This window comes from Poromitra crassiceps, assembly GCF_964638095.1.
Source record: "Poromitra crassiceps genome assembly, chromosome: 7".
In the NCBI taxonomy this organism is placed as follows: Eukaryota; Metazoa; Chordata; class Actinopteri; order Beryciformes; family Melamphaidae; genus Poromitra; species Poromitra crassiceps.
In genome coordinates, this window is record NC_139628.1 from 40,519,143 (window position 1) to 40,547,074 (window position 27,932).

The 27,932-nt window shown below is 43.5% G+C and overlaps 1 protein-coding gene across 1 annotated transcript in view; it reads right to left on the reverse strand.

Moving 5' to 3' along the window:
• dennd4c (DENN/MADD domain containing 4C) overlaps positions 1-27,932 on the reverse strand; it is a 56,225-nt gene that overhangs the window by 2,572 nt on the left and 25,721 nt on the right. Inside the window, exons 5-33 of the mRNA XM_083640711.1 lie at positions 23,815-23,984; positions 23,459-23,700; positions 23,189-23,255; positions 23,044-23,102; positions 18,917-19,061; positions 18,037-18,212; positions 17,734-17,834; positions 17,284-17,502; positions 16,545-16,690; positions 16,237-16,275; positions 15,622-15,752; positions 14,600-14,732; positions 12,134-12,340; positions 11,928-12,056; positions 11,486-11,633; positions 10,771-10,920; positions 10,069-10,191; positions 9,755-9,886; positions 7,202-8,304; positions 6,834-7,029; positions 5,971-6,068; positions 5,423-5,598; positions 3,834-4,001; positions 3,415-3,613; positions 2,526-2,636; positions 2,285-2,422; positions 1,840-1,957; positions 377-533; positions 166-230 (exon numbers count right to left, since the gene is read on the reverse strand). Of these exons, the coding sequence (XP_083496837.1) occupies positions 166-230; positions 377-533; positions 1,840-1,957; positions 2,285-2,422; positions 2,526-2,636; positions 3,415-3,613; positions 3,834-4,001; positions 5,423-5,598; positions 5,971-6,068; positions 6,834-7,029; positions 7,202-8,304; positions 9,755-9,886; positions 10,069-10,191; positions 10,771-10,920; positions 11,486-11,633; positions 11,928-12,056; positions 12,134-12,340; positions 14,600-14,732; positions 15,622-15,752; positions 16,237-16,275; positions 16,545-16,690; positions 17,284-17,502; positions 17,734-17,834; positions 18,037-18,212; positions 18,917-19,061; positions 23,044-23,102; positions 23,189-23,255; positions 23,459-23,700; positions 23,815-23,984 (5,046 nt within the window). The remainder of the gene's footprint in view (positions 1-165; positions 231-376; positions 534-1,839; positions 1,958-2,284; positions 2,423-2,525; positions 2,637-3,414; positions 3,614-3,833; positions 4,002-5,422; positions 5,599-5,970; positions 6,069-6,833; positions 7,030-7,201; positions 8,305-9,754; positions 9,887-10,068; positions 10,192-10,770; positions 10,921-11,485; positions 11,634-11,927; positions 12,057-12,133; positions 12,341-14,599; positions 14,733-15,621; positions 15,753-16,236; positions 16,276-16,544; positions 16,691-17,283; positions 17,503-17,733; positions 17,835-18,036; positions 18,213-18,916; positions 19,062-23,043; positions 23,103-23,188; positions 23,256-23,458; positions 23,701-23,814; positions 23,985-27,932) is intronic.

The following is a 27,932-nucleotide window of genomic DNA, read 5'->3' on the forward strand; positions in this document are numbered from 1 at the left end:
CGGCTGATGTAGTTACATTTCCTCAACTTATCCAAAACTTTCCAAAACATATTTGTTTCCATAACTTTTCCAAAGGCCTGGAAATTATATTTTAAATTTCCATGACTTTTCCGGATTTTTCATAACCCCTGTAATTAACACTTCACTGGAGCGACATTTACTCACCAACGTCAATGTTCTCCCGTCCCAAGGCCACCAATGAGAGAAACAATATTTCTCTATAGATACTCCTGAGAGAAATAGGCAGTACAGTAGAGGGAAAATTTTGTCATTGAGAGAGCCTTGGGGAAGTGTAACACTGGCTAAAATATACTATAAAAATAACACTGGCAACACTTGACAATAGACAGAAGATGAAGAGAAGAAGAGAGCTTACCTTTGGCGTTTGACTTCGTCCGGTCGTCGTTTGGCCTCTCGGATCAGCAGGTTGATGGGCCCGTAGACATCGTTTGTCTGGATGTTGCGAACAATTGTGTTGAGGAGGGTACGAGTCTCCTGGTGGTCAGTTGGAGCCAGCGTCGCCTTCTTCTCCACTAGTGTACACACACACCAAATTTTAATGATTAAAAATGTCGCCAAGTGAAACGCGCCCGTCTGCTTTGCTCTGATTTTAACTTTTGTACAGTACAGCAATCGACAAATAAAGGCCTTTTAACTTTTTCTACAGAACAGTGTGCCTGGGACATTTTTTAAGTTCACCATTGATACCTGACACTTTCAGTATCTTTCACAAAGGGAGACAAACTTATTATGTTTCTTGATTCCACTGATTACAAACCCATGCAGCGCTCCTAGATCCACTTGTTTCATATCAAATTAAGTTTCAAAATCATGAAAAACTAAGCAGCATTCCCTGCTGTGAAACTGTGGGGAGGCTGTCTGCTGAAGTGCCCTCTCCCCCCCCCCCCCAGTGCTGCACAACTTGATACAGTGTACATTCTGATGCATTTTTGGAATTTGCAGGTTAGAGGCACTCAGGGTTCACACACACTTTTTTTTTTACCAATGAATTTCTAAAGCTAAAAACAGTTACTGAGTGCTCACTGGTCGGCTCCAGGTGAATGTGAGGTGATCTTGAAGCATACAAATTGATCCAGATGAAAAAGCAGCAGCTTTCTCCAGGCACTGAACTCACAGAGTCAAGGAATTAAAGTTAAAAAGCCTTTATTTTCTAGGGCATATCAAAGTTCTCATCAACACTTCTCGACGTCTTCTTCAGGGCGTGTTTACATGATCTTTCCTAAACATGCCCTGAAGAAGAGCCTGTGTGGTCGAAAATTTAATCGATTGAACCTAGTGCAAAACACCTTGGGGAAAAAACTTGTAAAACCTTGTCAAGTCCATTATAGTATATGCATGGTTTAGTTTAATCAAATGGGCATTCAACACAGCATCCAGGTGCATCCTCTGTTGGCCAAAAGCAACATGGCAACCAAAGTGGAGAATATTATTTTAGGAGCATCACATAATGAGTTAAGTTAATTAAATTGATTGTAACCATTTAAGCTAACCTTGGTGCCATAATATCAGCCTATCCTGTCTGAAACATTGGTACTTAGCAAGCAATATGTCAAATCACTTCCTTCATGCCATTGCAAACCATGACTTTCAACTACTTTTGTTGCTGCTGCATTACTACAAGCTACCACAAGCTAATATGAACTTGACTTTTCAAACATAATGCTATGTTATGCGACAGATACAAGGCAGATATAAGGAAGAAAGTTATTTATTTATTCAGGTATTTAGGTGAGCCAACTGCTACCTACCAATATGACGTATGTACAGCGTTGTCCAGCCCTTATAGGGAAGTAAGAGGTCCGCTATGTGTGTACTCACGCAAGGTTCTCCAGAGGAGATAGAGGGGATCCCCTAGGTCTTGGTGCAGGTTGATGTTGTCCCACAGGAGCTGGATGTACACCTGCTTACTGTCCTGCGACAGCGAAGTCAGGGGCAGCTGCAAGGATGGATGAACACACACACACACACACACACACACACACACACACACACACACACACACACACACACACACACACACACACACACACACACACACACACACACAGCTTTTTCACATTGCCGCCAATATGATGAAGTTAAGCTTCTATTAGAAATGCAAAAACATAGGACATCATCACACAATCCAAAATAATTCAATCAAAGCATTTGGGGAAGAAGGTGAGGCCTATATGACCAAGAGAGGAAAACGAAGGGGAAAGAGGAAGATTCAGTGAGAAAGAAAGAATGTTTAAGATTATTAGAGAGAGAATGTGTCTCCAACCTGGACTCCGTTGTTGCAGTGTTCAGAGGTAAGGATGAGACCAGGCAGGTCACTCGGCAGGTCCAGGCGACGAAAATACCACACCAGGTTCCAGAAGATGATGGGGTGCTGGCTAAGGAACTTGTGGGTGTAGATCACCTGGGAGGACACATTAGAGCAGTTGGGCTTACAATGGCTTGAGACGTTGGGAGTAGTCATTTCTCAGGATTAGTACTGCATGTACTGTATGTGTGTTTATTACCTGATCTCCTTCGTTCTCCAGCAGGGTCTCCAGCTCCTTTCGCAGCACCAAAGGGCTGAGGTAGGGCACAGACACAGGCTTGGGGTTTGGCCGTTTTGCTCCCATGCCATCCTGACACAGACGCGCGCGCACGCACACACACACACACACACACACACACACACACACACACACACACACACACACACACACACACACACAATTTAAATATGCTGTACAGTACATGTAATTCCATCATCCTAGTGACCCACCGGTGACGTACTTCCTACACAAGTTACATACCTTTTTTTGTTGCTATAGGGAAAATTACACTTTTTTAAATATAGTAGCTCAGAGTACATACCTGCACACGTACTGTATGCAACATTTGGTTACAATAGGACAATGCTTTCCTGAGTTATAAGATTTTTTGTAAAATAGGCCCCACTCACGAAACTTTGGAAGTGGATCATATGAAAACGGTGTGGACTATCAAAAAACATTTGCTCGATTAGTTTTGTGCAGGATAGTCCACACATACTGTGTATTGTTGTTTGGTGCAGATTGGACAACATCTGCAGGAGTAGCAGCGGTAAAAAACTGCTTTGGACAAAATTCAAAATGGCGGAAAATCTTGAGAGAGAGAAAACTTGGAAAACACAAGGCAATTTTTGTTTTCTTTTTGGTCATAACTGATCGGCGGGCCGGTGTGACTTGATTGGCTTGACTTGACTAGGCCTGAACTAGGGATTGCATGATATGCTTATCTCATGAGATGATTCGATATGCAATATACTGAATATCAATATATTGTCCTCCTATCCCCATCAATAAAAGCATGTAGCATTGCAGCCTTTTCTGCATTGTTTAAGAATGTTGGGGTTATTTTGGACACCAGGGGGGCACTCACCGACACCTCATGCAGGCTGCAGGGCAGGCTGGTGGTAGAGACACCATGTCCAGGTCTTTGGGAGGACTCCAGGCTCTGCAGCGGGCCGCCCACGCTGTTGCTGCGTGTCAGTGACGTCACGCTGCATCGCTGCTGCTTCCCTGCTGCCTGGTGTTCCAGCAGACCCAGGGGGTCCGACTGCACTGGCTCTGGAACCAGACTGGCAAAGCAAGACAAAGACAAGTGAGGAGGTGGTGGTGCTGGAAGAATCTGGGCAGGTATTCAGCATACTTCTTGGAGTAAGAATGCTCATTTTATTGTAAATGACCAGATCGCCCTGCCAATGGCATTTCACACTCAAGGTGAAACTGATTCTATAGACAGAGCCCTGTAATCTTGGGTGCACATAATGGTTTGATGTGAATTTGTTTTGGGTTTACCTCTTATGTGTTGCAGGATGGGTATCCAGGCTCTCACTAGGTTCCTCTCCAGATGACTGTGGGAAAGTGATGAGGTCCGGTGTCTTGGTGTCAGCTGAGCTGCTGGCTGTAGCGTGGGTATTGGTGCTGTGGATACTGTCTCCTGAGGTACTGGACTTCATATAGAACCTGTCAGGGAAAAGGACAGGCTATACTGAACTCATCTGTCAGCACAGTTTCCCTTAACCATCTACTGCAAGTGCTGCAATGTTCAATATATACAGTGCTTTACATTATATAGTATGGTTATAATATAAGATCTACTATGACCTGGCATGCAATATATCTTTAATTAGAAATACTGTAACTCACGGTTGTCCGCCAACAAGTCAAGTTGCAGTCTACAGTACATCCATAGTGAAGTATTTGAAGGAAATTAATTCATAAAAGTTACTAAGTCCGTGTGTGTTTTCCAAAACGGAAGTTATCACTATATTGACATGTATGATACTAGTGAATAATTTCCAGTGAGAAACTATTTTACAGAGGAGTACAGAGGACTCATAGGGAGCTTCAAGGCCATTATTTCTAGTTAAAGATATATTGCATGCCAGGTCATAGTAGATCTTATAACAAGACAGTTGAATAGCCTTGTGCACTCTCTAATCTCTAAATTCACCTATGATACCATTGTTACATGTACTGTATATGTCATCAGTAGTGCTGGGCCAAGCTTGAAACACTTTCTTCCTATCTACAGTATCACTCCCTGCGTAGGCTACAAGTATACAGCGATTTGCTGATCGCTGAGCTGTCATTGGCTGCTGTGCTCTCTCATAGGCGTTCATAGCTCAAATATGCGGCTGGTCGCCTTAGGTAACCTGCGGTGGATACATTTTTGTTTTAATCTTTTTTTCCCCAGGCTTTATTGCTTGAAAACTGCTTGAAATGTACCATTACAAAACAGTGGCAACCCTAAAGTTGCTAAAGTGTAGTGTGTGTCTGTGTGAACAATAGTGCCGTTTGTTTGTGTGTGTTCTTCATCTATCTTCTTCTGGCAAACAGCTTGCAGGTGCTGAGTGTGTGTTAAGAGATGGAAATGGAAATTGAAAAAATTGAACGTAAATAAAATGATCCAAATCTTGGGGGCATTTTCTGCTCCATGATCATGGCTTTTAGGTGCATTCTGAGATTTCTTGGGGGCATTTTTGCCTTTGTTCCTGGCTAATTTCCTACACTGTAGTGAGGCACACTCTGATCCACATTCTGTATATGAGGTTGATGCTGTTTGTTCTTGCTTGGCTACGAGTAATTAGTCCAGACAAAAGCTGATGATCCTCCGTTAAAATAGCAATGTGTCAAGTTCCGAGAACAGCCGCTCTTAAAGGGAAAGGTGGCGTTACTCGCCCTGGCATCACTGCTGCGCCACAATACGGAAGATATGCGCCTATGACTACAAACTGAATTATGATGCTACAATCTATAACAAAAATCTTGTTTAATCAAAATCTCGGTTTTACAATGAACCTTTACAACCAACTTTAAAATAAGGGGAGGGCATGGCTTAAAATGACCCGGCCTATTTGAACGCCAAGACGACAGGTCCTTACCCACTGGTGGTGCGTAAGTCATGAAACTCTATGTGCAACAAGGGGAGGAAGGCTGTGCGGCAGAAAGGGCAGTTGGTGTTAAGGTTGGAGTCGTCGGCCGTCCAACCCGCCATGATCTCCTCATCGTACACAAGAGCCTCGCAGGAGCGGCACTGAGAGCAACTGGACATCAGCACCTAGCAGCAGAGAGATGCATGTAGCCAGTTACATATTATGTACATGTTGCTAAGTAAGCGCAGCAGAAAATAAGTGTGTGTGTGTGTATGTCACACCTCCAGTGCACAGTTCTGATAGATGCTGGAGGAGGAAGCATGGTGTGAGGAGCCTTGCTCAGAGTGTGTGTGTGAGAGAGAGAGAGAGAGAGAGAGAGAGAGAGAGTCTGAGTGTGTGTGTCTGAGTGTGTGTGTGTGTGTCAGACCTCCAGTGCACAGTTCTGATAGATGCTGGAGGAGGAAGCGTGATGTGAGGAGCCTTGCTCAGAGTCTGTGTGTGTGAGTGAGTGAGTGAGTGAGTGTGTCTGTGTGTGTGTGTGTGTGTGTGTGTCAGACCTCCAGTGCACAGTTCTGATAGATGCTGGAGGAGGAAGCGTGATGTGAGGAGCCTTGCTCAGAGTCGGGGCCCCTGACTGCTCGCCCTGGTGTCAGATCTACAGATGGAGACAAAAACAAACATGTGCACTTGTTATAATTAATATTCTCTGAGCTATTCGCTTCCATGACACCCTCCCTCCCTGTTTCCAGCTGCCGGTTGCCTGTTTCCGCCCAGGACCGTTCATAGTGAAAGAGACTGAAATTAATCATAACAATTGTTGTGACTTTGTACCTACCCATGTCTTGTAATGGAGCCCCGCAGCACAATAATTTCACACGTGCATAATTGTACAACGGAGTGACAATATATTGAATCTTGAAAGAGAGAGACCGCTAAAGCTACGTTCAATGACCAAATAATAAGAGTTCCGGTTTGGATGTTTAGCCTTCAAAACAAAAGCGGCCGCTATGCAACCACATACTATTTTTAGCAATTTCGGCTAAAATAAGCCCGTACAGTACGAGTGAATCGACATTCACCTCGTTTTTGTCAAATATCGCCGCTATGCAACCACACAACGTTACTATTTTTAGCCATTTCGGATAAAATAAGCCATACGTTCCCACTCTTTGACAGCGGTGCGCATGTCTTTGCTAGTGAAAAAAAATTAATTGATTAATCGATAACGGCAACCACTGAGAATCATGGGAAACGTAAGTCCAGGAATAAGGTGAATACAGAAAGGAACTTACTAAGCCATTCTCCTCTCTACCTTTTCCCCAATATCATTGGGGACCTCTCTAAAATAAGAAAAGACTATATATATATATATATATATGTGTATGTGTGTGTGTGTGTGAGAGAGAGAGTGAGTGCTTACGTGTCTGGTGGGTTCCTCGTCCCGTGTCACTACTGCCACTGCTGCTGCCCAGGCTAGTGCGACTCTGGTTTAGGCCGTTGGCCACCAAACTTGGGATGACCCCTCTGTCGGTGGAAGCATCAACTATATCGTGTGTGGCCAGCATGTTCTCATCCAGGCGGGCTGGGAAGCCACCACCACCCGGAGCTAATTCATCCTGCAGAATAAAGACTGTTTTACATCGAATGGAATTCACAGAGAAAAATGCCACATTTGCTCTTACCATGGTCTAGTCTTGTGGATATGTCTCAAAGGGTAATATACATACATTAGATTACAAACATATACATTATTTTCATTCCCCCCCCACTGATGATGAGGGCACTCACCTCATCATCTGAGTAGGAGTAAGCTGAAGCCACTGCCCCCCATACTTTGCTGGCTACATTAGCTGCCTGCTTCATGCTTGACTTCAGCACATCCATTTTAGGCCCAGAGAGCAGGGCGTCCATCTTGATGCCTGAAAAGGTGTTAATGACCGAGCCTAATGAGCCCCCCTGGGAGGACTTGACCAGAGCTGTCAGAGAGGACGACCTGGGACCTGGACTAGCTGTGGCGCTGGCTGGGGTCTTGGTCTTCACAGCAAAAGTCTTGGAGCGAATAACAGTGTTGGGGCTGCGTTTGGGTGTGTCGCCTGGGGAGCCAGTTGGAGTTTTGATAGGAGGCACGGGGAGGCTGGACCTCCGCTCCAGGGTCTGCTTTACCGGAGGGGCGTCAGTGGAGTCTACCTGGGCCTGCTGGAGCTCCATGCTGGAGGACTTGGCGCCCAGAGGGCTGCGCAGGCTCATGTACATTTCGATCTCCTCTGCCAGGTTGCGGGAAACCACGACGGGCAGGGAGCGCGATGGCTCCTGGCTGGTAACAGAGGCGGATTCCTCATTCTCTGACACCAAGAGGGAAAGGGGGTCGGCACCCACCTCCACGTCCGCCCTCTCCAGGGTCACCCCCCGCACCCCAGCCTCCTCCTCCTCCTCCTCGTGTGTTTCAGTGTGCGTCTTGTCTAGCTCCTCCCTTTCTACCTCACTCCCCGCCGGCTCATCATCAAGTCCCTTCCCTTCTTCCAGAGTAGGTGTGCTTGTTCCAGGACCCTCTACCTCTGGCAGTTTCCCAAATATCAAGCCCTGCTCATCTTCGGGCTCCTCCTCCAGGTCTTTGAAAAGGGCTTTGGACACAGTGTTTGGGGGTGGGCTCGTGCTAACACAGAGCGCTGCGGCCAGGATGCGGGCGTCGGCACCCATTTGGCTGGCCATGTGGTCCACGCCTTTCTCCAAGAGCATGCCAGCCCGGCTTTCAGCACTGAAGCTACAGCTGCGTTCGGCAAACGATTTCTGCCGCTGTTGCTGCAATGGGGTGCCTCCATCGGCGCATGCTAGCGAGGCATGTTCCTCAGGGAGAGACACATCCTCACTCTTGCTGCGCAGCATGAACGTACCTGGGGCAGAGGTGCAGACAAAGTCAGAGTTGTCCCTTTTCATTTGGGATGGGAACAATTAAACTTTACTTACTTTACTTTATTGTTTATTTAGACAGGACAATGCACATTAATAAGACAGTTATACACATACAGAATCATCCATACGTGACAACGATAAAAGTGCCGGGATTAGCCGAAGCTAATTTTCACCCGCAGTCCTCGGGACATAGACAACTAAAAACTACAAGATAAATACAGAATAAAAACAATACACACAAACAGATAAGAAAATAAAATGATAAAAAGATTAAATGTCCAAGAGAAGGCTACTGGTTATGGGTGCAATGTTGTGTCGTTTTGAGCCATTCCTTGATTTTGACTTTAAAAGTAGGGTAAGTGGGGCATTCCATTACTGCGGCCGGGAGACAATGGACAGGTCGTTCTTCCCGAAAGCGGTGCGTCTATGGCCCAACTCGCAGTCTCCTCTTAGACACGCCCTAGTGGTCACGCCCTCCACGGACCTCCGTTTAAAAAACTCTCCCAGAGGGGGTGGGGCAAGACCATGGAGACACTTAAAAACAAAACAGGCCTGTCTGAAGGTTTTAAAATTGTCAAAATCAAGGAAATCATGCTTCTTTATAATGTTACAGATATGGGCGAAGGTAGATTTTTTATCGAAGATCTTTAGGGCTTTTTTAAATAGAGATTCAATTGACTTAAGAGCTGTTTTACATGCCAAAGACCAGCTTGTTAAGCAGTAGTCAATGTGTGAAAAAATCATAGAGTGTAAGAACATCAGGGCAGCATCGTCCGTCAGGAAATTTCTGATTTGTCTGAAGTTCGCCAGATTGTATTTGACTGAGTTGGTCACTTTCTTAATGTGTTTCTGAAAGGTGAGGGTTGAGTCCAGGATGACTCCGAGATATTTGAACTCGCTTACTAGAACGAGTTCCTCACCGTTCAGGAACACACCTGAGTGAGTGACAGTTTGGTTATTTTTGTGTGTGAACATCATACAGACCGTTTTTTTTGTATTCAAGAGGAGACAGGAATCTTTGAGCCATTTCTGGACGTGGACTACTAGCTTAAGAAATGGGTGATGTAATAGCTGACAGTAAAAGTCATTCAACTAAAGTTCAGCTACAGACAGAGCTGCCCAAACAAATCACATTTCCTTTGCTTATCACTAAGTAAACGGTCACTTACATTTAATTTTTATTAATCTTAGTGGAAAACAAAAAGAATCAATCCATCACCTGTGCTGTACATTCTTTCTATCCTATGTTTTTGGCGAACAAAGCAACAGAGCTGCCGGTTATGTATTTCTATTTTCAGACTAAAGAGAGATAATTTCAAGATTAATTAGCAGTGAAATTATTACAAATTCCCATTCCAAATTCTAATGCCACCTCCCACCAAGACATCAAAACGACTGCATAAACCTGACAGCCTGGTCTCTTGCCCTCACCTGTTTCCCTGGCAGCGTCGAAGCTCCCTGTGGACAGCTTCACAATACTGGGGACATGCGGCAGAACAGCGATGGGGCTGGGGGGCTCCGCTACTGCTACTGCACTGTCCACTGAGCCAGCCATGTCCCCACCTGCAAACACACACAGAGGGGCACACGCTAACATCAAGGTACAAAAAGGAAATGGCGCTTCGATACGGGAATTACACACACACACACACACCTTTGAATATATGGCTAGAACTAAATATAATCCTGATGCCACATGCAGCACATGAGAATGGCAGTATTTTGCACTCTTGTGGAACTAGTACCATTGCGCTGTGCTTTAGCATTACTGCTTTCTTCTATGGACAGGAGCACAGCTGCATGTGACGAGTCAGGCAGGTCCTGATGTAATTCATCCTTGGAGCCATAGCCTTGGTCAGACTGCCCTCCTGTGGATCACACGTATATAGCATGCTCACTTGAATGAATGAATGAATGGAGTTTATTGTCAGTTTATTGTAACGAAATTGAGGGTACCCCTCTCATATTCAGTGCAGTTAAAAAGCATTTCATAAACATTAAATACAGAAAATAAAAAGAGTCAAAGCCTATCTACCTATTAAAAAGCATTCATAAACATTTAAAAACAGATAATAAAAAGGGATAAAAACCTATCTATTTATACATTTAGACTAAAACAAGGGCACACACACAGACACATGGCACATCACAAAACAAACAACCAACATCTAGGTATTGCACATCCGTATTGCACAGCCATTTTCAAAGTGCATCAGAACTTTGCATTGTTAAGTGCAGTTACAGCTTTTGGATAAAAGCTGTTTCTCAGTCTGTAGGTTTTTTGGTTTTCAGGGCCCGAAAGCGCCTCCCTGAGGTAGCAAATAGCTTTCAGTTTGATATATATATTGTTTTCAAAACATGATGTGGTTCAACGTATGTTATGGGCAAACAAACGGCTAGGGGAAATGGTCAGACATGCTAAGCCAGTAGTATTGGGGAATCAGTACCGGTGCTACAATGGTTGTTTGTTGCGTTTCCCATGACGAGGCTGCGGGCAAAGAGTGTGTGCTCCTCGCCGTTGACTTCACTCGAGCTATCAGCACTCCCGTGACTCAGACGGTCACCATCGCTGACTGCTGCCCCACCTGTTGTTGCAGCTAAAGACAAAAAGTAAAACAGAGAGAGAAAAAAACTAAGTGAGGTCTCACATGACAGAGTACCGCAGGGATGACATATTTTTTTAGGCTTAACCAGAAATCGCCGCCATTTTGGTTCGTCAGTGGAAAAGTCTATGGGGTTTTAGAATGGGGATTTCACTTGAAAGCATCAAAATTTAAGGTCTGTGGTTAACAAAAGTTTGTGAGAATGCGAATTTGGGTTCAGCAGGATAATCTTCACAAACATTAATCACTTGTATGACTTTTGAAGCGTTTTCTAAAAACCGCGTTGAAAAAAAAAATGCATTTACATTCCAAAAGTCACACAAGTTATTGATGTTGATGAAGATTATCCTGCTGAACCCAAATTCACGTCCCCATAAACTTTTGTTAACCACAGACCTTATTTTCAAGTGGATGTTGAACCTCCTAACTTAAAAAAAACCCCCATCTACAACTCCCATTATTTACTTGTTAATTGGTTAATTTCACTGTTCTATAATTCTCAATTCGGCAAAAGGTGATGTCTCCCTTTAGGCAGCCTTATCATATATTCCATTCTCACCTGTGCCAGTAAGAGTGGGTCCTTTAGTGGAAGGTGTGGGGTCCAGGGCCTGCTTGAACTGGCCCACTCCACGCAGCATGTTACGCAGCTTAGCCCACAGAAAGAGGCCACTGCGGTTACGGCTAGGCCATGGACCCTCTAGGACGGCCTGGAGAAGGACCACAATGAAGGGTGAGGAAATAAGCAGACAGCAAGCCTCAAAATTGTTGTGGTTGTAACCGTCGGTGCTTTCAGTGTTGGTGCAAAGGTTTAAAGATCCAGCAGCTCACAATGACAAAAATGTTTGGTTTCTACTAGTGGTCCTTGGAACTTTGCTGATGGTAATAACTACTCTGTTGGTACCTCTTTGCAAGCTGGGGATATATTTAGGTTATGTAATAGGTTTATACTGTATATTACCTTGTAGTAAACACAGAGAGGCTATGTAAATGTTTAGTTTTACCTTGTTGTAGTATCCGTATGTGATGGCGTTGGGCTGTACCCCAGCTTTCTTCATCTCAACCAGGACACGCACAGCCATGACAGGCAGACCCCACACACCACACAGCTGCATCACCACCCTGTAACACACCTGAACGCCAGAGGGAGGATGTCAGCACTAATACATGAAAACACAAAACCTCTCATGTTGCACAAATATGAGGGTACCTCGTCCAGCACTTCCACCTCGGCGGTCCTCATCTTAAGGAGGATGTTGTACGCCTGCTGCATGGCTCGGCTCTTAGACTTGGCCAGGCGCACGCCCGCTGGCAGGCAGATGAACCACAGGCTGTAGCAGTGACTGAACAGACACCGGGCCCACAGCGGCGGGTTGGAGTAGAAACGCTTGGCCATCTTGTATGCTAGCTTGATCTCCTGCCGGACCAAACGCATCCTGTCAAGTTACATTTCAAGCATTTTGGAGCAAGACAGAGGGCTTGAAACAAACATTTAGAACTTCTGACTTACCGTAATCTTGCTCAAGTCAGTTAATTCGGTTAATACTTTCCCTAATGCGTGTGTGCGCATTAACTGTCTCCTTAAAAAAAACTACTATGTTGTGTTCAGTCACGTGCCTCCCCCCCGTTCAACTAACATTAGTCCGTGATCAGGCATTCACTCAAAGCAAAGCTGTCGCGATGCATTGTGTTCGGATCTTAGCTGTGTGTAAACGCAATCCATACAACGTGACAACAAACTTCCTCTGTGATTCCTCTCTCGGCTTTCCTCTCGCTCGGCTCCACAAGCAACACAGCGAGATGCAGAACGTCAGGTGGGCCCGTTTAAAAATAAAAGCCATTTCAACGAGCTGTGTCCCAATCATAATCTTTAAAATAAATGCATCGACAAAACACGTGTTGCAACTGTTTTGTTTTGAGCTCAGTACAAAAGTGCAAAAGTCTGTCCTACACAAACCTCAATTCACAAGTGCTGGAGGAGGAAGATGACATGGAACTGACTAAAACGTGTGTGTGTGTGTGTGTGTGTGTGTGTGTGTGTATATATATAGTAGAAACCTTGTCAGAGAACTATGAGCGCAGTGGTAAAAAAATAAAAAATAATTGTTCATTAATCGTAATTGAGGTAAAAGTTTGAAATAATCATATTGATTTTTCTAGTAAGACAGGAACGAGACCAGAAGAATGAAGATAGAAGAAAGGACAAGTCAGGTTAATTTTTCACAAAGGTTAACAGACACAGCTTGCTCTGATTTTCTTCTACTACATGTATAAGGTCCTCACAAAATTATTCTTTTTTTAGGATGTCTTATATGCTTATGTTTTACGTTATATCATATGCTGTCATGTATGGTTGTTATGTTTTGACATTCTTTTTATGCTCTTTGGGCAATGCAAATTCCCTGAGGTGCAATAAAGGTTGCATTAATTAATTAATGTGTGTGATTGTGTGTCTAGGAGGGATATGCAAAAGGACCAATTCTGATTAGTTTGTGTAAATTGGTTGACACCCAAACCTCAAACCTGTATTGATCAGGTTGTAGAATAAATGTAATGTAATGTAAATGGCTAAAATATCAAACACTTGCAAATGCCATCTCTGCATGTGGGTATAATTGTAAAATTATAGTCTTGATATTTGGTAGTCTGGGGCATGTTCATAAAATGTGTGTGCGAGGACTCCAACTTGCTGGACTGGCAAAAAAAGCTGCAAAACAGTTGGCCAAGTACTGCTCTGTGTCTGCCATCATTGGCAGTCATTTCATTTGGAAAAGATGCTGTCACTTATACCCATAGCCTCATGTTTCTTTTTTGATCTGCCCATGTCTATAGCCTACAGATAACATTGTGAGCATGATCTTGTATTGTATTGCATTGACTCTTGCTACTATTGGGTTTTGATACGATTAATGTCTCTAATCGAAAATCCAATAAAGAAATTAAAATGTGTGTGTGTGTTTGCTGTCTCAACAACGGCACATGAAACTTGCTTCTCAGTGGAGCAAAGTGACTAAACAGAAAAAAAAACATCCTGAAGGGAATGTTATTCTAGTCATTCATCTGTCGCTTGCAGCAATAAAGGCTTTTCTACCTCCCCTATCTCCATACAAAATAAAGCAGCTTTTGCCCAACACATGCCGAGTTCCGTTGACTTGAACCCATTAGCATCCTGTGTGATAGACAAACCATCAGAGCAGGCCTATTCTGCACTTGGCCCAAAGCTCAAAGACAGTGAGTGTTCCTTGTAAATAAGTGTTCAGTAAATAAGTTACTGGAGAGTAATGACAGATTAGAAGTCCAATGTGCAATCCTAAAGTGAAAGAATGGCTCATCAAAGCATACGACGATGTGTGGCTGAAATCCCAATGGAGAAAACGTCAAGTAACAGGGCATCACCAGAGACGTTTAATAGATAGAGACACCCCACTCCAGGCTCCGCCAATAATAATTAATTGTACTCTTCCGGTCTCCTAAATGGGCGTGGTCATCAGCTTGTGATTGGCTGTCTGTCAATGGTATGAAACTTCATTGGCTGACCAGTCTCCTAAGTGGGCATTGCAGTGGCGAAACCTCAGATACAGGAAGTGACTGGAAGTTGGGATGTCTTGCTTTGATATCCCATCGTCTTTGGCATCACTATTACAGCAGTGCCACTGCAGAGTGTGCTTGTGTGTACCTGCTTAGTCCTCTTAGCCAGTAGTGCAGGGCTGCTGGACAGACTGGCCCCTGCTGCTCTGGTGCTGAGTGCGGGCCTCAACTCCCTGGGACGGTCAAACAGCTCCATCCGCAGCCGGGGGAAACTCTTATAGCTGGAGGGAGAAAGATAGGATTGTCGTGAGATGGGCGCTGAGATAATTTATTGTGGAGAATGTTACAATGCACTGACAACAACGATGCATTCAAAATACTTGTCCAGATCAGCAACTAGTTATCAGACTGTGGTCATGCATTCTAAAAGGGAACAACTTGGGCAGAGGAACAACAATAACAATGGTGATGTGACAGGTAACCTGGTCGGAGGTTGGATAGATATATAGACACTTCCTCATAGCAACTCAAAGTGTGGGAGGGGCAAAGGAAAGAATTGCAAGTCAAACATGAAACCTCAGTACATGTGAGGGACCATTATAGTATAACCTAGGGGCAATTAACCCAGAATGTATCGAAACCGACATTTAGATTAGAACATCTAACAGACTTAATCTTAGTCATGCCGGCTAATTTGGTTAATACTTTCCCCAATGTGTTAAAAGACTGTCGTGTTCAGACATGTGCCTCCACCAGGTCCAACTAACTTTAGTCCGTGTTCAGGTGTTCTCTCAAAGCAAAGTTGTCGGCATGGATGATACGAGCGAAAACACCGAGCCAACAAATAAACCTGAGCAACTTAGACCTAAAAAGAATGACATGTCCATCGTTTGGACACATTTTGGCTTCAGTTAAGTGAATAGATAAGCATATTATTTACAGTACTAGACCTGTCTTCACTCAAGTGAATAGTTAAGCATATTTACAGTACAGACCTTGTCACAGAACTATGAGGGCAGTGTTAACAAAAGCGTATAAAATAAAGAATCATTCATAGGAATGGAGGTAAACGTTTGAGATAATTGTGATATTGATTTGAAGTCATATTGCCCTGTCCTAGTATAACCGCACACTGCATGGCGTTTTCTTGTCTTAGAACAGAAGACTGACCTGTATCGGGATGGGGGTTCAGGTCCGTCCTCGGCTGCAGGTTCAGGGGGCATGACGAAGACGGTGTGCTCACTCTTCTGGGACTCGTCCAGCTCCATCAGCCTCGTGTCCTCAGACGACTCTCCTTCAACCTGCAGTGACGATCAGACTGTATCAAGAGCCTTACGGTTTCTGAAAACGGCTCTCTGAGAAACTAGAGCACACTCATGCGTCCATGTACTACATGGCAGGCTGTGTCCTGTCTGGTGCCGCGGCAGAAAGACAATAACAGTAACATAATGACAACCCCTTACACTTTAAAAGTTAAGGGATTTCATAAGCAAATCCGATTAACCAATGAAACGCGCTTATATGATTGGTAATTATTGTTGCCGATTAGGACTTGAGGAAAGAAGAAAGGCGGGAAAGACAGACTGACCTCCCCCGAGCAGAGGTGGGGGAGTAACTACCGTAATACATGTATTCAGAATACAGTATTTAAAATATAAAATATGAGTAACTGTATTACACTGTATTACAGTCACAATTTAAATGTGTGGCATTCTGAATACAGTTACTTTCTTTAAAAATAAAAAACAAGGTGCTAGGAAATCTGATTACAATGTGGCCGATTACCTTGGTGCCCTTGTCGGCGCCTTTATCAGAGGGAAAAAGCTGCAAGAGGGGGAAAGAGAGAAAAAGGAACAGATTGAATCAGAGGAAATTTGGGCTTCCTTCTCCCACAGGATGAATGTTCATTTAGCCAATAAAACAACAGCAAACAAAGGCTCTTTCATGCATGGAAAGCAGTGGTAAAAAAAATAAAGAAAAAAACCCTGCCTAAAAACACAAATGTGTGTGTGTGTGTGTGTGTGTGTGTGTGTGTGTGTGTGTGTGTGTGTGCATGTGTGTGTGTATTGGATTGCTGCTGGGTTGGTAATCACCTTCTCGATGCAGTCGTCAAAGAAGGCCAGACCTGTATCCTTGTCGCTGACAAAGGTGCACTCCTCAATGAAACGGATGAAGATCTGAGTCTTGGTGAGCTGGGAGTAGAACTTCTGGTGGGCGCGGTCCCTACTTTTTAGAAGTCCTGGGGGGAGGACATCGGCAGGTCGAGGTGTCATTTCTCAAGCCAAATTGAAATTCAAATGTTGCCGTTCAAAATTAGCAAAGATTTAAAACAGAATTGTTTATTTGAGCATTCTTTATTTATTCCTGTGTGGAATCTTCTGAACATCTTTTGAGGTAATGTGTAGCTGCTTGAAGTGTCAAGACATCCAGTTTTTACCCTCCTCAGTGGTTTTGTATCCCCTTGTGAACCTAAATCAGGGTGTAATCCATTTCCAAGAAACATGCATTAGCGGACTCTTTTTATAGCCAATGACAAAGGTGATTGATTTCTGGAAACACTTTGGTTGAAATGGTCTTTCAAATAGAAATGCCAATAAAAAATTGCATTCGATGAAGCAATTTGTATAAAGTGAATTATGCATGAGTTGTGTAGTCGGGCAATGGATGGACGACAACCCATTAACAATGCAAAGTTCCATTATATCATCCATAATCAAAAACATGACCTACTGTATTATACGTCGATCCCTGTGTCTTTACACATCAATCCCCGTGACTTTCAAGAAACTGAACCTCATTCCCCCCCTGGTCTCCATTCGTTTGAGCGTTTACCTTGCAGGTCATAGAGGGAGTCGGCGGCGGTGGCCTTCTCGGACGGCGCCTGGGTGATGGGTTTGAGGTAGCCACGGTAGCCCTTCAGGATGGTGGCCATGAAGCGGAGGAAGGCCTCCTGGATCTCCATCTCCAAGGCTGTCATCTTCTTGTGCCAGGTGAAGTCCGCCTCGATGGGGGTCATCTCCACCGCCATGCCCTCCTGCGCTGTTCGACGCACTGAAAGCCAAACCAAATTAAACCATTCAATTAGATTCTTCATGTAAAAAGAAAAACTAATTCTGCATGCCTTCTTTTGCATAGTGTACTGTAGTAGTATAGCAATCCGTGTGAAAATAATATACGCTAATACTGAATTATCCATTCAATTCAGATTAATTAACTCTACAACTGCATTCTACTAGCATGGTTCAACTATGATAAAATCAAGAGGAGAGATGCTGTTTGTACTAGTGGCCAGTTGGTGGTGCAGGTTGCTCAGCGAGTTGATCAGGCTCTTGCCGGGCTTCTTTGGGAGGTTTTTCCAGTTGCTGTTTCTCTTCTCGTCAGACCTGTAACACACAATACCCAGCAGACGGTTAGCTACAAGTGATGGCATGGCTATAAAAACACTACCTTGTGCTGAGGCTTGAATGAATGTCTTGTTGCAATGCTTGAGACAGCTGTGGTGGCATTGCTTGAACATTTTCAGCAGGAAGTGTGAATATATAAAGCAGGTAGCGAGATGGGCTCAGTATCAAACCAGAGACGTACAGGTAGATAGTGTTGGTGTCTAGGTCCACACACACCACATCTGGTGGGGGGTCGTAAAGGTCAAAGTAGCGGGAGTCCACCCCCACAATGAATGGACAGGGAGCGTTGAGGACGCCCGCCAGAGAGAGGGGGCACAGGGGGATGTACGGACACTGCCACTGGAAGGGGAAGATCATCTGGGAAGAGAGAGAGAAGCAGGATTACCTCAATAATAAAGGGGTTCAAATGACAACCGCTGCAGGTATAAAAATTCAAAGGGCCGTTAATTAAAATGCAAAACTAACACGATTAAAGAATCACATCACAATTTTCACAGAGCATCTGTCTTACAGCTGTTGATCCTTCTAGTACTGAAAGCTGTGTAGGCTTTTATACAAAAAGGACACCAAAGGCCACAGTCATGTGCGTGAGGTCCAGCTTTCTCTTGAGCTCATTTCCTGCAGTTTAGGAGAAAGCTTTGTATTTCACTCTGAAATTTCAATTCTTTAACACCAGAATTTCATTTGGGCAACTAGAGTGAATCAATCTACTCTAGAGTGTTCCAGGCACGTCCAGGTGGGAGGAGACCACGGGGCAGACCGAGGGCTAGGTGGAGAGATTATATCTCCACACTGGCCTGGCAACGCCGTGGGATCCCCCAGTCAGAGCAGGCTAATGTGGCCAGGCAAAGGAAAGTTTCGGGGTTCCCTGCTGGAACTGTTACCTCCGCGATCTGATCCTGGATAAGCGGTTGAAGGTGATGATGATGTGTGAGTCACAATTGAGGGTATGAAATGCCTTGGAAAGATGTGTGTATTTTTAAATACACGTCTTGCAGAGTGTAGAATTCTATTCTATTCTATTCTCCAGTATAACTTGTATGCAAATGGAGCGTACTCACAGCCACCACAGCCTCGGCCACCCCGGTGAGCACGGCGGGCCGGAGAGAGTGCAGCAGGATCTTGTTCTCCAGCAGGATAAAGTGCAGCAGTGTGGCGCAGTTCTCTGGGCCCAGGTTCAGCAGCAGATTGCCGTAGTCCGCCCCACTGAGAGCCACAGAGGGAGACACAGACAGGGAGGGAGACACAGACGGGGAGAGAGAGAGAGGGAGAGGAGAACCACAGGAGCAGGGATGGTGGGGGAAGAGGCAGCGATGGTAGAACTGTCAGGACAGGTACTGCTTAAAATAATGGACTAATAGTAGGGTCATCTGTGGCACTTCCGTGACCATGGAGAGCGAAGGTCCGTTTCTCAATGGATTTGTCATCTAGGAGGGTTAATAAACAAATTTAGCCGGGGTGTATTTTAAAAAAAGGCGGGGAAAATATTTGAGAGACCAAAATCCAAAATGTCTGCCGTGGAAATGAACTTTTTAATGCTTTGACCTACAATGATGCACAATACATGGTTTCAGAGCTTATTCTGGTCAAGGAATACATATTTGGTGTTTATATAATGATTTGACCTATTTTTGACCTTCAAATCCAAGATGGCTGCCAATTTAGAGGCAGTTTTTTCAAAATCGTCATAGAGCCTTCATATTAGGCTTGAATGACAGGTCTTCTCATGATGAGTTGAATAATATACAGTATAAGTACACAGAAGTAATCTCTGAGGTCAATAAAGTCAATGTTTGTGTGTAAACAACAGTTGCTGATTTGCGGTTTCCCATTAAATAGGGTAGGCTACTGAGAATATGGTGTCCAGTTCATCCCATCACATTTTCATAATGAACCAAAAACAATTTTGCACTATAGCCTAACATAAAATAGTATTCTGTATGCAAAGCTAGCAAGGTTAGTTGCTTGAGCTGAATTTAAAGGTAAACTCAAAACAAACAATGAAATTAACTTTGAAATTAAAACTGAATCCTAGGCTACTAAATTTCATCAGCACACAGTAAAGGAAACTTGTCTTTGAACTCAGCTGACTGTCTAGTCCTAATCCCTGTTGTGCAATGTCCCTTTTCAGTGAAGTTTTAGTTTTTGTTAAGTGTATGGACTTTTAATCTTGACCTTGTTGGTAGGCAACGGCCCTTTTTCAGTCAAGCATTTTCAGATTAGCTCAGTCAGTCTGTGAAGCAGTCAGTGTCAGCACTTGCGCGAGCTCGCTTTTTCTCTAACTAATGTTAACATTACACACTTTAAGACACTTTGTTTGAGGATATCAACGTTATTCACTAGTCTAAAGATAGTTCTACCATCAAGAACATATAAAACAAAAGCAAAAACAATTTTTATTTGCAGAAGTCATCATTGATATTTGGTGTTAGCTAACGTTAGGTAACGTTATTATTTTTAGCTAAAGTTAATGTTATCTGTCTCCACACTTCTGTCAACTGACATATGCATTTGCTTTTGAAAATAAACAGCCTGGCTTGCTTAAGCATAACTGAAGATTAAATAGAAATATAACATGACGAATGCATGTACCGATTGGTTGCCCCATCTTCCCAGGAGGTGGTGGTGTAAACATCATCAAATTTATCAAGTCCTGACCAGTCTTGGGCTTTTAATTGTAAGCTGTCCCATTTGCCTTGATTTATTGTATCGGTGGGCTTGCAAGGCTTGTCACATTTTAGGACACATTCATAGGACATTGTGTGCTTTGTCTTTCATTGGGAGGGAAAGCAACTCGCTATTATATTACTGTTATATTATATTGCTGTTATACGCTGTTTATTTTCAAAAGCAAATGCATATGTCAGTTGACAGAATTGTGGAGACAGATAACATTAACTTTAGCTAAAAATAATAACGTTACCTAACGTTAGCTAACACCAAATATCAATGATGACTTCTGCAAATAAAAATTGTTTTTGCTTTTGTTTTATATGTTCTTGATGGTAGAACTATCTTTAGACTAGTGAATAACGTTGATAACCTCAAACAAAGTTTTCTTTTTCTTTTTCTTTTTTATATATTCCCCCCCCGATTTTTTATCCCATTTTTATCCCCCATTAGTGCTAACGTAATTTCTTTATCCTGGTTGCTACTCCACCGTCTGCCGATCTGGGGAGAGCCAAAACTGGCTCCATGCTTCCTCCGAGACATGGGCAGTTAGCCAGCCGCTTCTTTTCACCTGACAGGGGAAGCTTCACCGGACATAGCACGTGGGAGGTTCACACTATTCCAACCAGTTCCCCTCCCTCTGAACAGGCGCCCTTAACGACCAGAGGAGGAACCACATTAGCAACCAGGATATTGCATGTTTTTGGTGAAGGGGGTTCCTATATGAAGGAAACCCCCGGGAGGCACGGGGAGAACATGCAAACTCCACACAGAAAGGCCCTTTTGACGACCCCACCCAGGCGGTGGGCACTCGAGGACATGCGGACGGGCACGCATTCCTTCAGCGTTCACATCGTCCCAGGTGGGAATCGAACCCACGACCTTCGAGCTGTGAGGCGATAGTGCTTACCACTACACCACCGTACCTCCTTTTATATCCTCAAACAAAGTGTCTTAAAGTGTGTAATGTTAACATTAGTTAGAGAAAAAGCGAGCTCGCGCAAGTGCTGACACTGACTGCTTCACAGACTGACTGGGCTAATCTGAAAATGCTTGACTGAAAAAGGGCCGTTGCCTACCAACAAGGTCAAGATTAAAAGTCCATACTCTTAACAAAAACTAAAACTTCACTGAAAAGGGACATTGCACAACAGGGATTAGGACTAGACAGTCAGCTGAGTTCAAAGACAAGTTTCCTTTACTGTGTGCTGATGAAATTTAATAGCCTAGGATTCAGTTTTAATTTCAAAGTTAATTTCATTGTTTGTTTTGAGTTGACCTTTAAATTCAGCTCAAGCAACTAACCTTGCTAGCTTTGCATACAGAATACTATTTTATGTTAGGCTATAGTGCAAAATTGTTTTTGGTTCATTATGAAAATGTGATGGGATGAACTGGACACCATATTCTCAGTAGCCTACCCTATTTAATGGGAAACCGCAAATCAGCAACTGTTGTTTACACACAAACATTGACTTTAATGACCTCAGAGATTACTTCTGTGTACTTATACTGTATATTATTCAACTCATCATGAGAAGACCTGTCATTCAAGCCTAATATGAAGGCTCTATGACGATTTTGAAAAAACTGCCTTTTAGAGCTCAAAATTGGCAGCCATCTTGTATTTGAAGGTCAAAAATAAGTCAAATCATTATATAAACACCAAATATGTATTCCTTGACCAGAATAAGCTCTGAAACCATGTATTGTGCATCATTGTAGGTCAAACCATTAAAAAGTTCATTTCCACGGCAGACATTTTGGATTTTGGTCTCTCAAATATTTTCCCCGCCTTTTTTAAAAATACACCCCGGCTAAATTTGTTTATTAACCCTCCTAGATGACAAATCCATTGAGAAACGGACCTTCGCTCTCCACGGTCACGGAAGTGCCACAGATGACCCTACTATAAAGGTTCATTATTAAAGGTCCAAGGTAAAACTGGGTTACATGAGTTAAGTCAGAGGGAAATGTGGGAACTAGGTAGAGACAAAGGCAGAATATATTTTAAACTTATTTAAATATTGGACCCATGTTATAAAAAAACTGGTAGGCTACATGATAACAATAAAAAAAAAAGTTGTATAGCACCTTTCCAAACAGAGTTCCAAAGTGCTTTAATATATATATATTAAAAATAACACTAGAACATACAGCAATAAATAGTGTAGACTTCCAGTGGCTGTTTGCAGTGTGAGGATTTGACCTTGGAAAAGTGACATGGATGAAAGTGTTTTTGTGTAAGCCAGCCAGGAAAATGAAATGGATGATTACCTTCACAACGTGAAGGCCATTCCCTCTGGAACAATACACTGGACTTTTTCGCCCTCTCATTTTCCTTAGCCTTTTGCATTCAAGACTAAGTAAAATATGTGCGAGTACCCAAAGACAACTTAATTTACCTCTATTGAAATGGAAATAATTAAACAGTCATTGTACAAAGACAAAACCTGCCACGTGAAAAAGTCATTTAGCAAAGAGTGCTGCCAGACACATGTGACTGTGGCGATCTTACCTGAGGGGTAAGGGTGTACACACAGGTTGGGAGAGGATCAAGGTGTCATGTGGCGAGAGCTGCAGGACAAATTTGACAATGTCAATAGAAAAACAAAAAGAAACAAACATAACAGTAAACTTGCAATTGGCCAGAAGCATCTCACCTGGACCAAGATTCTGGGCCGCTGGGGGGAAGGAAATGACACGGTGTGCATGAAATGCGAGATGTGCCTATTGGGAGAAATATACAGACATAAGCTTTATGAATTTGTCAGATTCAAAAGGGAAGTCAGATGTTTCCAAAATCCTTTAAAAAATGTGCAGCAGCTAAAGCGATCTATAACCGAGTGAGTTAATAATACTATAGTCCACTCTGGATAAAATAGACATCAAATGACATATGAGAATATCAATGGGTGTATGTTGCTTCTTACTTTTCAATAGGCAGTGGGTGCGGGCCTGAGACGGAGAGCTTGTAGAGGAACATGAGGAACTTGCGGAAGGACTCGAAGAACGGCCAGCGGGACAGCAGGCAGATGCATTTGTTGGTGTTGACGGGCCGGTTGGGGATCATCTTCTTTTCCACAGTGGTGAGGAGGCCAAGCTGGATCTTCTGCTTCTCACTCAACAGCTCCACTGGATACGGCTCGTAGAACTGGATGGCTGCCCCGTACACCTGGCACCAGGAACGGACACACGCATGGACTCAAATTTACATTTGATGCCGACTGTGCGAAACCTTGCTTTGTTTTTCGCAAACGAAAGCAGACTCTCGGTAGCAGGACCTCACCTTTTCACCAGAGGAGATGGTTAAGACAAAGGTGGAGAAGACAGGCAGAGGGTCACGTGTGTTCGGTGCCCAACACTCAATCTTGGCACCCATGGGCAAACAGAACAGAGGTACAGACTCTGACAGAGGGAAAGACTCATAGTCCTCTTCTGGGTAACGAAAGATGAGCCCTGAAGAGTGAGAGGAAACACTAAAGGTTAGACTTACAACCCCCTAGTGGTGACAACAGAAACAATATCAGACTATGATACAGCAGTGCAGCAATATCTATAGTTTAGAGCTAACCAATTCACATTCTGACAAGACACACACATTCTCATGTGAGTGCGCGTATACACAAACACATACACATGAATAATGGGTGTAGCAGGAAGTGCTGCAGTCTGAGATGAATGAACAGCCACTTCACAGGAAGAAGGCCTGCCAAAGATAAAAGCCAGCCTGTGTCTGAGTACACACTTTCACATTGACGTTTATTATATGTGCGTTACACAATGAACTGTTCCAAAGGCCAAGGTGTTAAGAAAGCTTTCAATTGGTGAACATGTCACACACAACAGTTCAGAAATGCCAGCTATGATGAGCAATTACAATCTCTGGCAAGATCATAGAAGCTGAACTGAACCCGTAGTGGCGCGTGGGTCGGAGTCCGTTTCAGACTGAAAACATAACTTGTCTGAGTGAGATGACAGGTTGAGAGGCGGGTCATAGTAGCATGTCGATGATTTTATTTGACAATTCTGGGGACTGGATTGGGCTTTTGCCAATCCTGGCGTGTTCCACCCCCAAATCAAGTGGGATTCAGCGTGTTGTGACGCTCTCCTCGGGAAGAGCCTGGTGATACGAGGTTTAGTGGCTGAGTGGAGCTCAGCGAGCCGCAGGCAGCCAGCTGCCGGAGCGGAGAGTGCAGCCCGTCGGTCTGGAATCTCCGAGGGGCGACCCCTGACAACCAGGCTCTCAGGCACGCGCCATTATCGCTATTGCGGTAAATACAATATTCCTGGAATGCGAGTTTTAACGAGCCAATTACATTTGTTTGCATTCTCAGGCATTACTTTATTGTGTATATCAACATACAATTGGCCAAGTTAGTAGTTTGTTTATGGGATAGGAATTCTGCCAGATGGCAGGCACTAGGCGGCGCCATTTTCTCCTTCATTTGTTAGAGAAAATTATCCTGAAATTAAGATTTGATTGACAGCTACCATGTCGTGATGATTGGTTGAAATGGGGTAGAAATTTGATAGTACTAGGTGACGTCAGCAAACTGAAAATTAACTTTTTATGTGGAAAAAGTATGAAAAACTAAAGAAATTTTATTTTTGTGATTTTTTTTGGCATTCATTATTAACTCATTGAGTGCCATGGACGAGTATGTTCGTCATTTCGTTTAGTAACGTAGAGTGCCAAGGACGAGTATGTTCGTCAATTGCGTTTTTTGACGGTGGGACGTGGATCAAAGCATCAGGCATCTCCTGTACAAATATGGGAGCTATTGAAGGTGTATAACCTATTTTACGGACTCATTAGGTGGCGACAGTGCTCTCCAGATTACAGAAAGGTCCGGAAAACTGCAGGAAAAAGCCATGATCAAAGAGAAACCGATGCATGCTGCAGCCAGAGCCATATAGATTGCTCTGTCTGCAGCTGAAGTTGGCTGCGAACATCAGTCAATCCGCGCCCACAACTGAGCTCCTCTGCCTCTGTCTGTCTGTCTGCATATAGTTTCTCCACACGATTACCCGCCAGAAAGGCAGCACCCGACGCCGAAGGGCCAAACCTTTCCCTGCAGTCCCGTTTGGCATTTCCTTGTCGCGCTGGGAGCCGCCCGGAGCAAAAACGGAGGCTCCGAAAATAGACTGGGTGCGTGTGGGGAGGAGTTTGCAGCTGAGGGGGGGAGAGGGGGGTGGGGCACGCAGGCTCCACAGAACTACACCACGTCACTACATCAGAAAATATTAGCTAGAGTCAGTGAATGTGCTTGAAATGCTTCATTTCACAAAAGGCTGAATATCTCAGCTTATAATTTGAAACCTGTCTTTTTGCTCAAAACAGCCTATCTTCTCCGGCTCATAACTAAAGAACGGAAAATGGTATCAATAAACTTTTTTTTGCAGATGATAGAAGAGAGTCTCCTCATTCTTTGTGCGTGTTCAGTGTTTACATAGTAATATCACACAATATTCTGTGGGCCTCGAGAAATCACTGAAAACGCTCTGAAACTCTGGCACTGGGAGCTTCTGTTCTCCAAAAGTGGCTGGCACTCAATGAGTTAAATAGGTGCACTGCATACCCAGGTATTTGAACTAAAAGAAAAGAAAAGTCATTTTTGGGTTCAGCTCGACTTTAAATCTTCATTTACACTGCTTTAGAGAGTCCGACACAAAAACATGACTAGGGCAGATTGCTACAGCACACACAATGCCATTTCTGAATTATTTGCAACGGTGTGTATTTGCACTACATAGGCAAGATTTCTACATTATCCTACTACCGGTACATGTAATTGTATTAACATTTTCATCTGCACTATGCTTTCTCCTCATGTCCCACACAAACTCACATTTACACATTTTTCTATAATAACCTAAGCACGAAACGCAAAGTGAATGTGCAAAAACGCTGAAGTTAGAGTAATGACCGCCCTGTTCACTGGAGTTGTATATTCCATCCTTTGCCTATTAAAATGACTAATGATATCTTATGTACTGTGCAAAGGGCTTATATTGTTGTACTGCTATCTTTCACACACTGTTCTGTCAGTTAATCACTAGAAAGGCTGGACTTTTGAATCCCGCTAAGGCAACAAAGTTAAGATGCCAATAGACCGCACAGTGTTACGACTGATGTCGGCATCCACAGCAATCTCACAATCGAATGTACAAAGGAAATACAACATTATGCTGTAAAACGTTATCTTTGAAATGCAAACACAGCCAAGTGTCTGCACTTTTATTACTAAAGTTTAACAACACATTCAGGGGGAAATTAAGGGCGTAGGCGTTACTTCATTATATGACATTTTACAGCCACATTGTAAAACGCTGGTTTGTCTGAAAAAAAATCTGTTAATACTTTTCTGACCAGAAGCTGTTAATAATATCTGTGTTTTGACTGACCCATAGATTCGCCAGAAATAAAGAAGTGCAATTTACAGAATTCATACATTGTGCATGTAGTATGTAAGTAATATGTGTGAAATTAGTTTTGATGACACTTCCTTCATCAGTGAAAAAAACATTCAAGGGAGGGACTGGCCATCTGGCATTGAGCCACGCGATACTACCAGGATACTATGGGCCGCGTGAGGGAAAGTCAGGAAAAAAGAAACAAAATTAATTTAACTTATTTCAGCAGCCAAAAACAAGGCCCACGTGTGAAAGCTAAGGCTTCGTTCACAAACTGCATACTTGATATAGACATAGCTAAAGAATGCAGCGAAGCCACGCAATTATTAGACTCTGTGGGCCCTATCTTATGGCCGATGCAAGGCGTTGCCATTGCTAGTTTCTAGCACTCAGAATCTCCCTTTTTTCTTTTAATTACCACTGGGGGTCAGCAACACATCAATGCACACGTTTCAGCGACCCAGTGGTAATTAAAATAGAAACAAAATTAAATTTGTAGTGCTAGAAACTAGCAATGACAACGCCTTGCACCGGCCGTAAGATAGGGCCCTGTCTTGTTTCATAAATTAAGTTTGCAACGCAAGTTTTAAATAAATCAAGCCCAATCCAATTTTATTTGACTTACAACTCGGCAATATTGTGGCACACTGTCATTTCTAAAGTAAGTAAAATATTGTTGCATCCCTAGCTGACAGACATTCTAGGCGAAGGCTGTGTTGCTTCATAAACAGGAATGCTTTGAGATAATGAGATATTTCGCAGGTTCTGTGGATTTGAACGACAGAAGAAAGATGACAATGTAATGACTCTTATCAGTGACTGCAGGACGCAGGAAGCCTAACAGTAGGAGGGAAGCAGTCAGCTATGACTCACCAAAGCAGCAACAGAGGAAAAAAGGCGATGAATGAAATACTGACAGTGACATTGCGTAAGACCAGCTACAAGATGAGGCTGAAAATGATGAAAGGAGAAAATGAAGAAAGAAAGACC